This window comes from Tachysurus vachellii, chromosome 10 (genome assembly GCF_030014155.1).
Source record: "Tachysurus vachellii isolate PV-2020 chromosome 10, HZAU_Pvac_v1, whole genome shotgun sequence".
Taxonomy (NCBI): Eukaryota; Metazoa; Chordata; class Actinopteri; order Siluriformes; family Bagridae; genus Tachysurus; species Tachysurus vachellii.
The window spans coordinates 11308637-11321984 of NC_083469.1; the positions used below are offsets into that span (position 1 = coordinate 11308637).

At 41.7% G+C, this 13348-nt stretch overlaps 1 protein-coding gene across 2 annotated transcripts in view; it reads right to left on the minus strand.

The window, feature by feature from the left end:
* Positions 1 to 1373: 1373 nt before the first annotated feature.
* The window catches only part of cdin1 (CDAN1 interacting nuclease 1), a 63222-nt gene continuing 51247 nt past the window's right edge, over positions 1374 to 13348 (minus strand). For both annotated transcript variants that reach the window (XM_060879051.1, XM_060879053.1), the window contains one exon: positions 1374 to 1968. In XM_060879051.1, coding sequence (XP_060735034.1) covers positions 1833 to 1968 — 136 coding nt within the window. In that variant the 3' untranslated portion in view covers positions 1374 to 1832. The remainder of the gene's footprint in view (positions 1969 to 13348) is intronic.

A 13348-nucleotide genomic window follows, 5' to 3' on the forward strand; every position in this document is an offset into this window, starting at 1 on the left:
GGTAAAGTATTATATAAAATAAAAAAACACTTGTATGGTCATGCAACACTTTTATACTGATCACAAGGACCATTTTTGATGACTAGGATGTACGTGTGTGCAAGTTATTAGATTTAAACCTGTGAAAGAAGAGCTGGACACAAACAACAACATGAGGCAGGCCTTATTTGGAGAGCACAAAAAAAGAATGTTGTGACAAGAACAATGAATCTAAAACTGGAGAGTGGAGGCTGCCTAGGAAAAACACAGAAATAAAGACACAGTGTACTTTATCATTTATTTGGAAACCTGCAATTGCATCATGGAAATCTCAGCACCCGTGTCTCATCTCTGACCTTCCTTTGTAGTGACAGTAAAAAAAAACACTATTTGGTTAGCATTGTATGCAGAAACTAATTTATAGTGGTTGACCCGAGCTCCTCTTTTGTGCAACAGCCATCTTGAAAAACAATGGCAGGAAGGCTTGAAAGCTGAGAGGAACTGAATCTGCTGTTTACTATTTTTTTGTCGTTTTTATTTCACGTTGCATTTTGCTCCCTGCTTAAAAATGCTGGCTTTTTGTGTCCAAAAGGAGCTGTAAAGTGATGTCTAAGCATTCCATAGCTGTGCAATAAGGCTCCGTTAACTGGACGCTGGGGGGCCGTTGTTTTGTACCGTTTGGAGGAATGGGCCCGACAGAGGAAATCATGGCCGCCCCGTGACCCTTCTCTGACCCCCGGTGCTTGAGGCCTAAATGGAGTAGGGGCGGCTTTAGGGTTAGAGGTTTAAGGGTAACAAATCATGTAACACTTTATTACCATTGAAAAGTAAAGCGGCGTGGTCCACACAGACTGAAGGAGTGCTGTAAGCTCTGCAGGATGGATAGGGAGAGGGAGAGAGGGAGAGAGAGAGAGAGAGAGAGAGAGAGAGAGAGAGAGAGAGAGGTCAGGGATGGGTAAAGCTCCGCTGCACTCCTCCCTAAAAGGAGCAGGTCAGAGCAGGTCTGGGCCTGATTAACAGAGTACAGGGAGAGAGAGGGGAAGCTCTTGATCTCGCTCATATCTCACCATGGTACTGCAGCTCTGAGGGCCCTCTCTCGTCCTTCATCCAGACAGCATGCAGGAGGAGTCTCCTGGAACGCCAGCCTGAGTTCACTACAGTCTAGGGAGATTGTAAATTGTCTTTTTTTTTTTTTGGTATTTTTACTTTAACTACATACCGTAACTTTTTCTTTACAATTACAACTTACTTGATAAACCTGAGCATCTTTTCTATTTCTTTCCACAGAGTACTATGACAAACATTATTCCTGGTTTTTAACTTTATTTGTTTTAAATGAAAGCTTGACAGTCATGTGAAAGATGAAGGTTAAAACAGAAAGCTTGAATATCACAATTACTCAAAACTACTTGGAAATCTGTGAAATGTCAAAAATTAAAAAAAAAGGAAGGTCAAAAAAAAAAGGTCAGCAATTCAGGTTCCAAAAGGGACCACACCCTTATCAGAGACAGAAAGAGAAAGTAAAGAACAGAAAAGCTGATAACGGGGATGACGTCTGTGGGTTTGCGTGGTGCAGAATGACAAGGAAAAGGGCTGTGATAAGAGGTCTCCTCCTTCCTGAAGGATCAGGAGGTCCAGGTCCAGTCCAGGTCTCCAGGCTCCCTGGTGTGATTTGCACAGAGGTACGATTCCAGACCTGATCCCTGGGAGTTCAGATGGAGTTCAGGGCAGATGTTTGCCAGTAGTTGTGCGCAGCAGGAAAACTAAATTGCTTCCGGATTCATGTCTCCACCAGCAAAATGCCCTGTGACCCCTCCACTCCCTCAGCCTCAGTATCACCCTCAACTATAGCGTCAGCACAGGTCTGGGTTGTGGCACAGAGTCACGATGTCTGAGGGGAAACAGTCTTTAAGAAGGATCCCTCTGTCCCTCTGGCAGTCCAGTTCTGATATAAAGCCATACCAGTAGATGACCAGACCTGGGCCAAACCTGCAAATAAAGAAATCAGCTCAGAATTACATGCAATCAAGAACTACTGCTTTAAAAGAAAAAAATTCCAAGTAGATTTTCTTGGCTTATTTATTAAAATAATGAAAAACCACATGTGATGGATGAAAAAAACACTTTTTTTCCAGAATAGTTGCTTTTGATCCACCCATTTTGGAAACATGACTAAGAGTATAAAACAAAAGCCATCATCCGATCAGTTCTGCAGATGACGTATAAGCGACGTATAACCTTTACAGTGGAACTTCAACAACAATAATAATTATAAAGTAGAACAATGCTGGAGATTAGTGCTTCAGAAAGCACACTCACAGTAAGCATAGTACTGAAGCCACAATGGAGGGAGCAGTCTCGCTCTAATCGTGCATCTGTCAGAGCAGTTGCAGTACAATCCAGCTGTTTCATTCACATGGACACTTAAAGTACAGCCATTTTGTCTTGGCTCACGTTGCACTTCTGGAGAGCTATAAATAACATCACTCACCCGCTTGCTGAGAAAAGCTGACAGTTTTCAGATACCTTTTTTTCGGATCCATTTCTTATTCCAACTTGACAGCATTTTGTATTTTGCCAGTAACTTCAGGTATCTAAATTCGGCTCTGAAATCATGCCTATAATTATAGCTTTTTATTTCCAAAACAGTACTGCATTATTTCACACTTTTTCTGCAATGATATAAATCATTTTTGTCGGTATTTACTATGCCCTGAAGAAAAGTGTGGAGCCCGTCCATCGAGGAACGGTCTCGGCTAGTTCTTTGAACTTTGAGATTCAGACATAAAGTCATGTCAGCGTTATGATTCTTCTTTAGGTGAGTGCAGAGACACACATGAATCCAGATTATTTAGTGAAACTGACTGTCTAGAGATAATAAATGGGGCTTCGATGTCCCTACTGAGGCAGACAGGAAGCCGCCTGACGGGCTATGCGGCACTACAGGAAGTTCAGCCCTGAGGAACAGTTCATAAAGTCCCAACTGTGATCAATCATGCCATGAGCAAAAATACTGGCATCTCCATCAACATCAGAGCCATGATTAGATGCACTGCACTGCATTTAGCTCTCACACACCTCCATCACATCACTGCAATCATCATCTCCACTATGGTTATTACAACTTTCATCATTCACGCCCTCATCCCCTACTTCTGCTACTTCTTGCTATATCTATAAATAACAAGCTGTTTGACCTGCATTGGACATGTCGGGGCAACTGAACTGTGTAAATAAGCTCAAACCCCAGCAGAGGTGCAGAGGCTTCAGTATGCAGAAAAGTGAGTACATGCGACGGCAGACCGGCATTCCCTATTTTACAGGCTGTGATTTACAGTTCAGTATCTCTGGGCAAACACGCCAAAACTAACAGCCCTGGAGAGAGAACGAGCCCAGATGCACTGCAAGTTCACCACAAAGTCACACATAGCTAAGCCATTCAGTAGAGAAGTCTATGGTGCAAGTTTTTTTTCCTCCCTCAACCCAATCTCCCCTCCCTACTCTGTAAGAGCCGCATATTCCTTTCCATTGCTGTATGTATGGTCATTCTTTTTATGGAAATGTTATGGAAACAAAATCTAAACATTTACATTAGATAACTTTGGAGCAGGGTTAAGACAGACTTTTATTGAGCATGAGTGTATATTGCTCTTTTCAGCCAGCAAGACAGGGGGTGAAACAGGAGAGAGGGGGGAAAAAAGCAAAAGCAAAAAAAAAAAAAAAAAAAAAGCAAGAAGGGTGTAGTGAGAAGGGAACGCAACCTTCTGAAAGGTTAAAACTGTACATCAACAGATAAGGCACAAGAGTACGATACATCATATCCCCTGGTTGTCAGGGGCGTCCAGGCACAAATTGAAACAAGCAAAATTATAAACACTGGGGAACGGTGTCACCAAGGCTGCAGCACGAGGAAATAAATGGAGTTTGAATTCTATTTTGAATTAATAAAAGTCCATACCAGGGGGACCTTGAAATAAATCACGAAGCTAAAAAACTGGTGATACAAAGACTGTGTTGTTGGCAGTGGAACGGGAGGAGGTGAAGGGCAAACAACAGGGGTCTCAGGTTAAGGAGACAGGCTTGTGACCATATCAAAATAAATAATAATAAAAAAACCCCAGTGAAAGGTTTACATAAATAACGTGGCAAACGACGCAAGGATCAGATCATAATTGTGGTCTATTATGCGGGCCAGTGCTCCATCACCTAAAGCTGGCACCCACGATGCTCCGGGAAAGTCGGTCATCTTCCAATAAACATCTAACTGCGTAACGAGTTGGTGAAATTGTTTGTGAAATGTAGCTAATTTGGAGCGTGCTAGCTTTGGCGGGCGGAGTAAGTGGGATGCCGTGGAGAGCGCTGCTGGCAGACACACTGCCATTAGCCGTAACGAGCGGTCTGCATTTGATTTTGAAGCAGGTGCCATGCTGGTTAAAACGGCAGCTTAATGAGAGCACAGCACTTAAGAACAAAAACCCAAATGGAGGTGCTGAGAGAGTAAGCTGCCATTAGGGCAGCCTCCCCCCTTCTCAATGCACACGTGTAATCGCAGCGTAATTAAATAACTAATTACAGCCCTCCATGGTGTTGTCTCCAGATCACCACAGCACCATTTAGCATGTTCTATAGAATACCTTTTCATCATAAATGCACCTAAGGCTTGAACTAAGCCCCTTAAACTTCTGGGGCTGAAGTAAAACCAGGAGTTCATGGTTCCATGGCATTTCTAAATGTAGCTCTAGAGTAGTGGACAGCTTAGATTCTGCTATCACACAAAAAAATAATAAAAATAAAAGATTTTTAGACATCATGTTAAGAGTTTGGTTCTAATACACCTTTGTTACAAATTCCATACATCTGGCAAAGTGCTGACATCCATTACACTGAACCTGGACTTTTTATGTTGCACTACCAACCTGTACCACAACCTGTGGTGACAAAGTGTGAATATAAAAGAGAGAGAGAGAGAGAGAGAGAGAGAGAGAGAGAGAGACCAGGGTTTGTGCTGTCAGAGCTTTGGCCTGGCCTGGCTTTCGGCTGGTGATTAATTGGTGTTTATTTATAGGGCTTGAACTGGGTGATAGGGGCGGGGGGCCGACTCAAGGCTGCAAGCAAGGCGATATCAGCACAGAACCTCCGTCTCGCATGTTTTATTCGACCAGCCTGGGGCCCTGGATACAGCAGCCCAGTGATAACAAAAAGCTTCCACACAAACAGGATATTTGAAGAGGCATGGCCTTGCCTGGACTGAACAGTGCAGGCGGTAAACAAGAATTGTGTGCTGGTCCACTCTTCATAAATATCACAAATAGCCAAACAGCCTGCCATTAACATCTGCCAAGCTAAAGACAAACTCTTATTGTAGTAGAAGCATCCAATTCTCTCAGGTATGTAAAACACAAACACAAGGTTGTGATGGGCTACGCTCGGCCTTCAAATGAGCCCCAGACACCAGCAAAGTAATTAAGCGAGAACATACTGCCATAAAAAAAAAAAGTCGTTGTCCTTGTACAGGTGTAATTTTTGAAGACGTTTTTATGTCCGCTTTCTGCCCGTCAATGAGGTTTCAAAACTCGATGTGACGCTGATGCCCCTACTTGCTCCTTGTTTGATAGCAGAGTGTAGGTGAAATTTACACCCACAGGCATGGCTTGTCAATACAAGCAGGGAGATTAAAGAGGGACTTAAAACGGCATTTTATCAGCAAACCTTGGGCACCTTCACGACCCGAGGACAAGACCTGCCTTTGGTTTTGGCTCTTATTCAACCACTGACCATGCCAGCACCAGCCAAAGGCTCTGCCCGTCACACATATTGATAACCTCATTAATGTGAGAACGTAAAGACCCTCAATCTCATCCAGCATGTGGCTATAATTGTGTAAAACCGCACAGCGCTCATTATCCTCCGCTCATGTATTAATGACCACCGTGCTACTGGTGAGGTGAGATCCAATAAACGCCTGGCCTGTCTGCGATAATGACTAAGGAGATGGCACTTCCACTTTTAGGCACTTAATTTCCTTTGAAATGACAGGGTGAAAAGCAATGAAGACGTTGGCCAATGCCAAAGGGTCAGCAATCAGAAAGATCTGACTGACCCATCTAAAAATATAGAAAAATGAGACATGTACCAAACACCGTCGCCTATGCATTTGGTTTTCATTAAAATAAAAAGCATAAAACGAGACCATGAGAACATCGATGAGAAACAATAGATGCTTTCTTTCTCCATTTTGGGAGGCGGTTGTTTGTCTTTGAAATTGTGCTGCCGTGAAATGCACAGCTTAGATCTGCAGTGTCACGCTCTGACTCACTCGGACACGTGCTTGCCTGCTTTGGCCACATGGCAAAAACAAACAACCAGCAAACTGGCCTATGATGTGTTCAGAGCGTTCTGCATCACGATTTTGTGATAAAAGCCCTACAGAAAATGTGCAGATCAGCCAGCTGTCTTTCACCCAGAAGCAACTGTGCCACTACACATGACTCGGTTCCTCTGAGAATTGGGTTTACATAGAGACTGGCAAAAACACCCTCGCTCTTTCTCTCTAGATCCAAGTGTCAGATCTAAGGTTCATGTTACCTGGAGTTTAAGAGTGGTCTGTACTGTTTCACCATAAATGCCTTAAGCAAATGGACCAAAACCTTTAATGATCTTAATGACAGGTTCATTGCAATAATGTTATTTTTAAGTACAGATGTATGGTGGTGTGGGGTAGTGTTGGCACCACATATACCCAGGATCTTTGATTCATTTCTGACCTTAGGTTACTGTCTGTGCAAAATTTTGCACATACACACAAGTGTTTGTGTGGGGTTTTCCTGAGTTCTTTAGTTTCCTCCTACTGTCCAGAGAACATGCTGATAGACTGATGACTTTTGTGGTCCCTTGGTGTGAATAAGTGGGTAAATGTTTTTGTGTGGTACCCTGTGACGCACCTATCTGGGATCGGCTCCAGACCAGGATGATGAGAGGATTCCCGTTCCAAATCAACAAGTGTTTGATAGCAGTAAATATGACAATGTTTTGTATATTTTATGTGAGTATCCAGCTAATTTACAACAAACAAGAAAACAATCAGTGAGGATACAGAACTTAAAAAAAATAAATAAATAAAAAAGAAGCAGTGATGCAAGTCTGTGAGGACAGTAAAAAGTGTCTTTGGTGTTAATTAGCAGATGAGCTCATGTTAGAATGATTAGCGGGGCTCTCTGTAGCATGACAAGTAAGAAGTTAGCGTGTTGATGAGCATCGGTGGGACTTTTGTGCTAGTGTCAAGGGGATACGTGTTCCTTTAACCTGTTATTCTTAACTCCCAGTAGCTCTTGTCAATAATTAGCAAATCTCTCTTGAGGGAAAGGAACAAATCCTCCATTTTGTTTTGAGAAAGCCTGGCCGCAAGACATGTCCTAATCCTGCCCTTAACCCTGCCTACTAATGTGTTTCCAATTTATGATGAGCCCCTCTTCAGCCAGGATGCTAATCAACAACAGTTTGGAGTGTAACCTAAGCCGGGTCTGGCTAGGTCGACCTAGGCGCCTCTGTGCTGGAGCGTCCAGCATCTCTGGTGCATAGAGACCTGTGGCAGACGTGTTTTGTTCAGATAAACAAGTCTCCGTCTCTCAGGCTGCAGGGAATGACTCTGGTGTTTAATGGGTTAGGTGACCCGATCGTGCATGCACACACATGGGTGAAAGAGACTTTGAAAGATCTCACCACACAGCCAAGTCTTTTTTTCCCCTGCCCTTTCAGAATGGCTAGATTTATCTTTTATTTATTTTTTTTAAAACTACTCCTTAGCTGGGATATTTTTTCTCCAGATATTAGATTTGCATTTCTAAAATGGAGGAAGACATATAAATTACCGTTTCTTATAAATAGGTGTGAAAGTTAGTTGTCTGACACCCATGGTGAAAAAAGAACACGACCCCCACGAAATAAGCGCAGGCAGCGTAAAGACGGCCTGTGTGAAAACAGACCTGGCTTTCATCCAAATTGCCACCTTTGGAGGTGCACAGTGGTGTTACCGCTTTTAAATCAACATGTCAGCACCACAGCATCGGAACTTTACCTTCAGCCTATATTGCTCACAGCTATTCAGCAGCTGTAATGAATTGTATCTCCAGTCACCTTGGCGCAAAAAAAACAAGAAGGCCAAAGAGAAATGTGCAAAGAAAGAGAACGATTTTTCACCTGCAGACGGACAGGACTTAAATTTGTTGTTCACTGACAAACAATAATAATCACACTGGGCCATCAAGGGTAAGCCTGGTAGACTGAGGTCAAAATTAGGGCCCAGTTCTGCCCCGTATCAAGCAGAGTGGATTTAAGAGAGAAATTTGTGTGTTAACTCAGCACCATGTTTACATTCTTGGGGGTAATTTTAGCCCCAAGGGGACATACAAGGGCCATGGTGTCATTTAGCTTCATCACTAACCAGTTGGCTCGGCGTGGGACCAAAGAGTTTGTGGGTGGTATAGCGATGCAGTGCACCCACCACACACACACAAACACACACACACACACACACGCACACACACACACACACACACACACACACACACACACACACACACACACACACACACACACACACACACACACACACACACACACACACACACACACACACACACACAAACAAACACACACAAAATCTTATGCTGTATTTAAGTACAATCTGACTTAAACAACAGCAGCAGCATATGAAGTATTTAAACACTGCTTTAATTCTTGCCCTTTACTTCCAGACCTGTAATGATATTTTCTGGATTTATTGTTGCATTTTTCATACTTTTAATATATTTTTTTTCTGCCAAATAAAAAAAAAAATTAAGTAACACAAAATACCACCAAGGAAATATAAAGAGGCTGATTTAGTAGAAGTAAAAAGGAAATGTGAAAGACCAAAAAATTACCCAAATTTTAGGCCAAAATATTTTTTTAATTTTCATAAAATGTCAGTCTTCTTTTTCAAGTTTGAAAATTAGTGCCTTTAAATATAATACTTTTTTCCAGACATTCCAGACCTGAACTAAACCACTGTATGTAATTTTAAACTCTTCAGTAAACAAACTACTGGCATAACAATTTATTGATTCCAGAAAAGGGAAAAAATAGATTTCTATAAGAACTAATAATAAATGAATTTTTGAATGTAATTAGAATATAATATTTTGAATATTTGAATTAAATATTATTTAAATAATTTTGCCATTTTAACAAAGAGACTAGGAATTAAAATCACACATGTTTTTAAACTATGCTCTCAAAAAGCCTTGCAAAGATAAAAACCTAAAAATGCTAATAAATTCCTTTCAGTCTCGATGTGTGGTATGCTATACATAGCACCACAGTTGGCAGAATTATCTTTGATGATCTGCAGCACAAATCAAATTTCATTGTCGTTTTAAAAAATTTACAAAGCAAACAAAACATGAGCAGGACCCCAGTGACCAGGGCTTCAGCTCCTCTCACTCACAGCACCACGCGGCTTCAAAAACACCACCAGGCTCCTGCATGTGGACTGGCCACACTAATTAGCCAGGGGATCAAACTGGAAGTTAAATATTCCGAAACATGTAATGGAAGAACGAAAGGGTAACGTGCCGGGGTCAGGCTGACGCCAAACACTGGTCCTCAGGCAATGTGGTATTGATTTTCACTCGTTTGGAAGGGTAGAGAGCTGTGTGTGTGTGTGCGTGTATGTGTGTGCGCGTGTGTGTGTGTAGAGGGGCAACTAGGGCACTGAGATTATGAACTGTCATGCTGACAGTTTAACCCTGTTTTCTAAAGGAAACAAATAGAAGGACGTCCTCATCTGATAGCACTGATCTGTGGATGACACCATGTTGCTCTGACCAATGTCTCTTTTGCCGAAGGGAAAAAGAGGCTCAGGGACGTAAACCCAAAGCATAAACCTAAAGCACAGCAGTGGGCCACAAGCTCAGACTACAAACAGAATCACGTGCTGCTTTACAGGTGCTCAGTGAACCAAAACAGAACTGAGTTGAATGCACATAATAGTTACTCTGCCTAAGGTCACTAAAACTGCTTGCAGTCTAAAAAAAAGGAATATTAGTAAATAATATAGCAATATATATATGCTGTTGTAGGAAAATCATCTTGTCTGGTGTAGTGTGATATTTCCCTATAAGGGCACAGTCCTGCTTGTGTTATTCCATTTACACCACAGTAACTCGTTGGTCATATTTAATGCAAATGGTTATGGAATGTCTGCAAAATAAGTCATTGCCTCACTTTTTTCTCTGAAATGTTACCAAAGAACATGTTCCTGAAACAGAAAAGTGTAGGGTTTTGTCCTGAAGACCTTCCTGTACTGACCAATATACAAAGTATTTTTTTCATTATACATTTTATATATACACACACATCACTTATTTTATATATATCACACACGTATATATATACACATATACGTATGTATATATACAGATTATATATATATATATATATATATATATATATATATATATATATATATATATATATATATATACATACATACACACACACATATATATGTGTGATATATATATATTATATATATATATATATATATCTGTGTGTGTATGTGTGTATATATATATATATATATATATATATATATATATATATATATATATATATATCTGGGGGGGGCACGGTGGCTTAGTGGTTAGCACGTTCACCTCACACCTCCAGGGTCGGGGTTCGATTCCCGCCTCCACCTTGTATGTGTGGAGTTTGCATGTTCTCCCCGTGCCTCGGGGGTTTCCTCCGGGTACTCCGGTTTCCTCCCCCGGTCCAAAGACATGCATGGTAGGTTGATTGGCATCTCTGGAAAATTGTCCCTAGTGTGTGAATGAGTGTGTGTGTGCCCTGCGATGGGTTGGCACTCCTTCCAGGGTGTATCCTGCCTTGATGCCCGATGACGCCTGAGATAGGCACAGGCTCCCCGTGAACCGAGGTAGTTCGGATAAGCGGTAGAAAATGAATGAATGAATATATATATATCTGTATATTTGCCTTAACATTTGCTTAATACAGCTGGACCTACTGCAAAAGTTATGCTGTTAGATGGCAGTAAGCATCAGCCTCTGATTTGCGCCTCTGATTTTAACCTTGCTGTAGGAGAACAAAAAATAAGCGCTAAGAAGGTGAAGGGTATCAGTACAGACCATGGCTAAAAGATGTGTATTATATGGAATGGAATAAAAAAAGGAATTAATTATTTATATAAAGTCATTTATAAGATGCCTTTCAACAACCCAAACAAGCAGCTTTATTCTTTCCTATATGCTCATTCTTTGTCAAGTGTAGAAGGTCTGCAGCTTTTGGTCATTTTTCCTCTCTGATGACTTGAAAGAAGGAAAAAAAAAAAAAAAACAACAGCCCACACTTTTCTCCTCAAATTGCCTCATCTTTCCATCAGAATGCCAAAGGGGACTCCATTAGCCAGACCCTACACAGTCCTGACCTCTCCTCGTCTCACACCACCACCACCACACTCAATTTAGCCAGCCCCTTCTTCCTGAGAAGCATGTCCACGTCAAATTAGAGCGAGCCCCCATTGTCCTTATTATGGCTGGGGAAAATGCCATCATGACTGATGCTACGGGGTCCCTCGCTTGTCACTAGTTGTCAGCTAGATGTGGAGTTTGGATACACATAGCTGACAGGTAATCTTAATGTCTTCAATTAGCCTAATTAGTCGCGTCATAAACAATTTGATAAGTGCCCAGCCAATGCAAACAGATAAACACACACTCCTCACACACACACACACACACCTCACAAAGCACCAGAATGTGTAGAAGTGTGTGTGTGTGTGTGTGTGTGTGTTAATGAGAAGGGTAATGGGTTTATCAGTGACGAAGTGCATGCCTTCTCTTTCATCTCCCTGTGTCCCAGCATGCTCAGCTGTGCAGTGCTTTGTGCTACCTGGTCACTTCAAATTGTACCATCTCCTTTCATTAGCACATCGCCTAGAGAGAATGTGAAAGGCTGTGACAAAATTCATTTAAAGGGAGTGGGAACAGATTGCCTGAAGCAGGTGCTATAAGGGAGATAAAACAAATGCAGGTGACACTGTGTGTAAGCCAGAGAGAACAAGATGGGGTATTTTCTTTATCATCAATGGTGGAGAAGTATGTGATCCCACATTCAAGATGGCTTTACAAATGAACATTTAATTTATTGCTATATTTATAAATTAGTGTTTCAAAAATTGCAACAGAAAGAAATTGTGACAACATTTGCATGTTCGTTCTTAGGACTAAAATGGAACTGAGGATATGTGACTGGATAAGGATGGTAAAGATGCAACTCAAATTCTCCCTTATCGGGCTAAAAAAAAATATTCAATTCAATTCAAATTTATTTGTGTATCGCCTAAAATGACCATAGCAAAACAAACCCAATCTCATACGTACGTAACGATTTTCCGTATTTGCGCCTGCTTGTTATTGACGGCCTCACACACTCCGTTAATCCTTCACCGGGAATAACATTCACGCGCAGAACTAACAGATGATCAACGCTCATTCTAATTCAAACCCTTTCAAAGAAGCAAAAGCAAGCATTTTCCTGCCATGAAAAAATGAGTTGAATGTGTGAGAGAAAAATGACAAAGTACAGATAAAAAGATGAGGCCTGGAGGTAACCCGAGCATCGTGAGCGAGTGCCGGTCTCGACTGTGCAAGCCCTCTAGAGCAGGTGCCCGATGAGAGCTGGTGTTATGCGCGTCACAGACAATTACAGGAGGAGGGACAGATCCACGGTGGACCCCTGTCTCCGCTCTTGACCCCCGCCTCAAGTGACGACTCAGACAGCAAAAAAGAAAAAAAAAGGAAAAGAAGGCCCTTCACAGGAAAGTTGTAATAGGAAATTGCTTTTGGCAACTATTTGTTCAGCACCAGAATCATTTTTTGTGCCAACACAGTGAGCCCCATTGGAAAACAGGGCAGGTCTCCCTAATGAGTAATCTATTTCAAAGCAGTCTTGTCTGGGCATGACAGTTTACTGAGAGGCTTGAAGAACTGGTAATTACCAGTGTTACGGGGCAATTAATGCATATTACACTGCGGCACTCACGGCGGAGACTGTCAGCTCCCCAATAAAAATGAGCACTCTTCAGCTAAAGGGTGACATTAATTGGACCTTTAATGACTATGCACAGGAACCAAGCCAAATAGGAACAAAACAGGGGACTCTGCCTGACTTCAGGAGTGGGGTGGAAATTGTACTAAAAATGAGATTAATTGCTGTTGAGAGACGAAAAAAAGAATAGAGGAAGTATAAAAAAAAAGGATGAAATTATAGGCTTTGCAGAACAGGGGGTTCTTGTTGCAATGACAATTCTTAG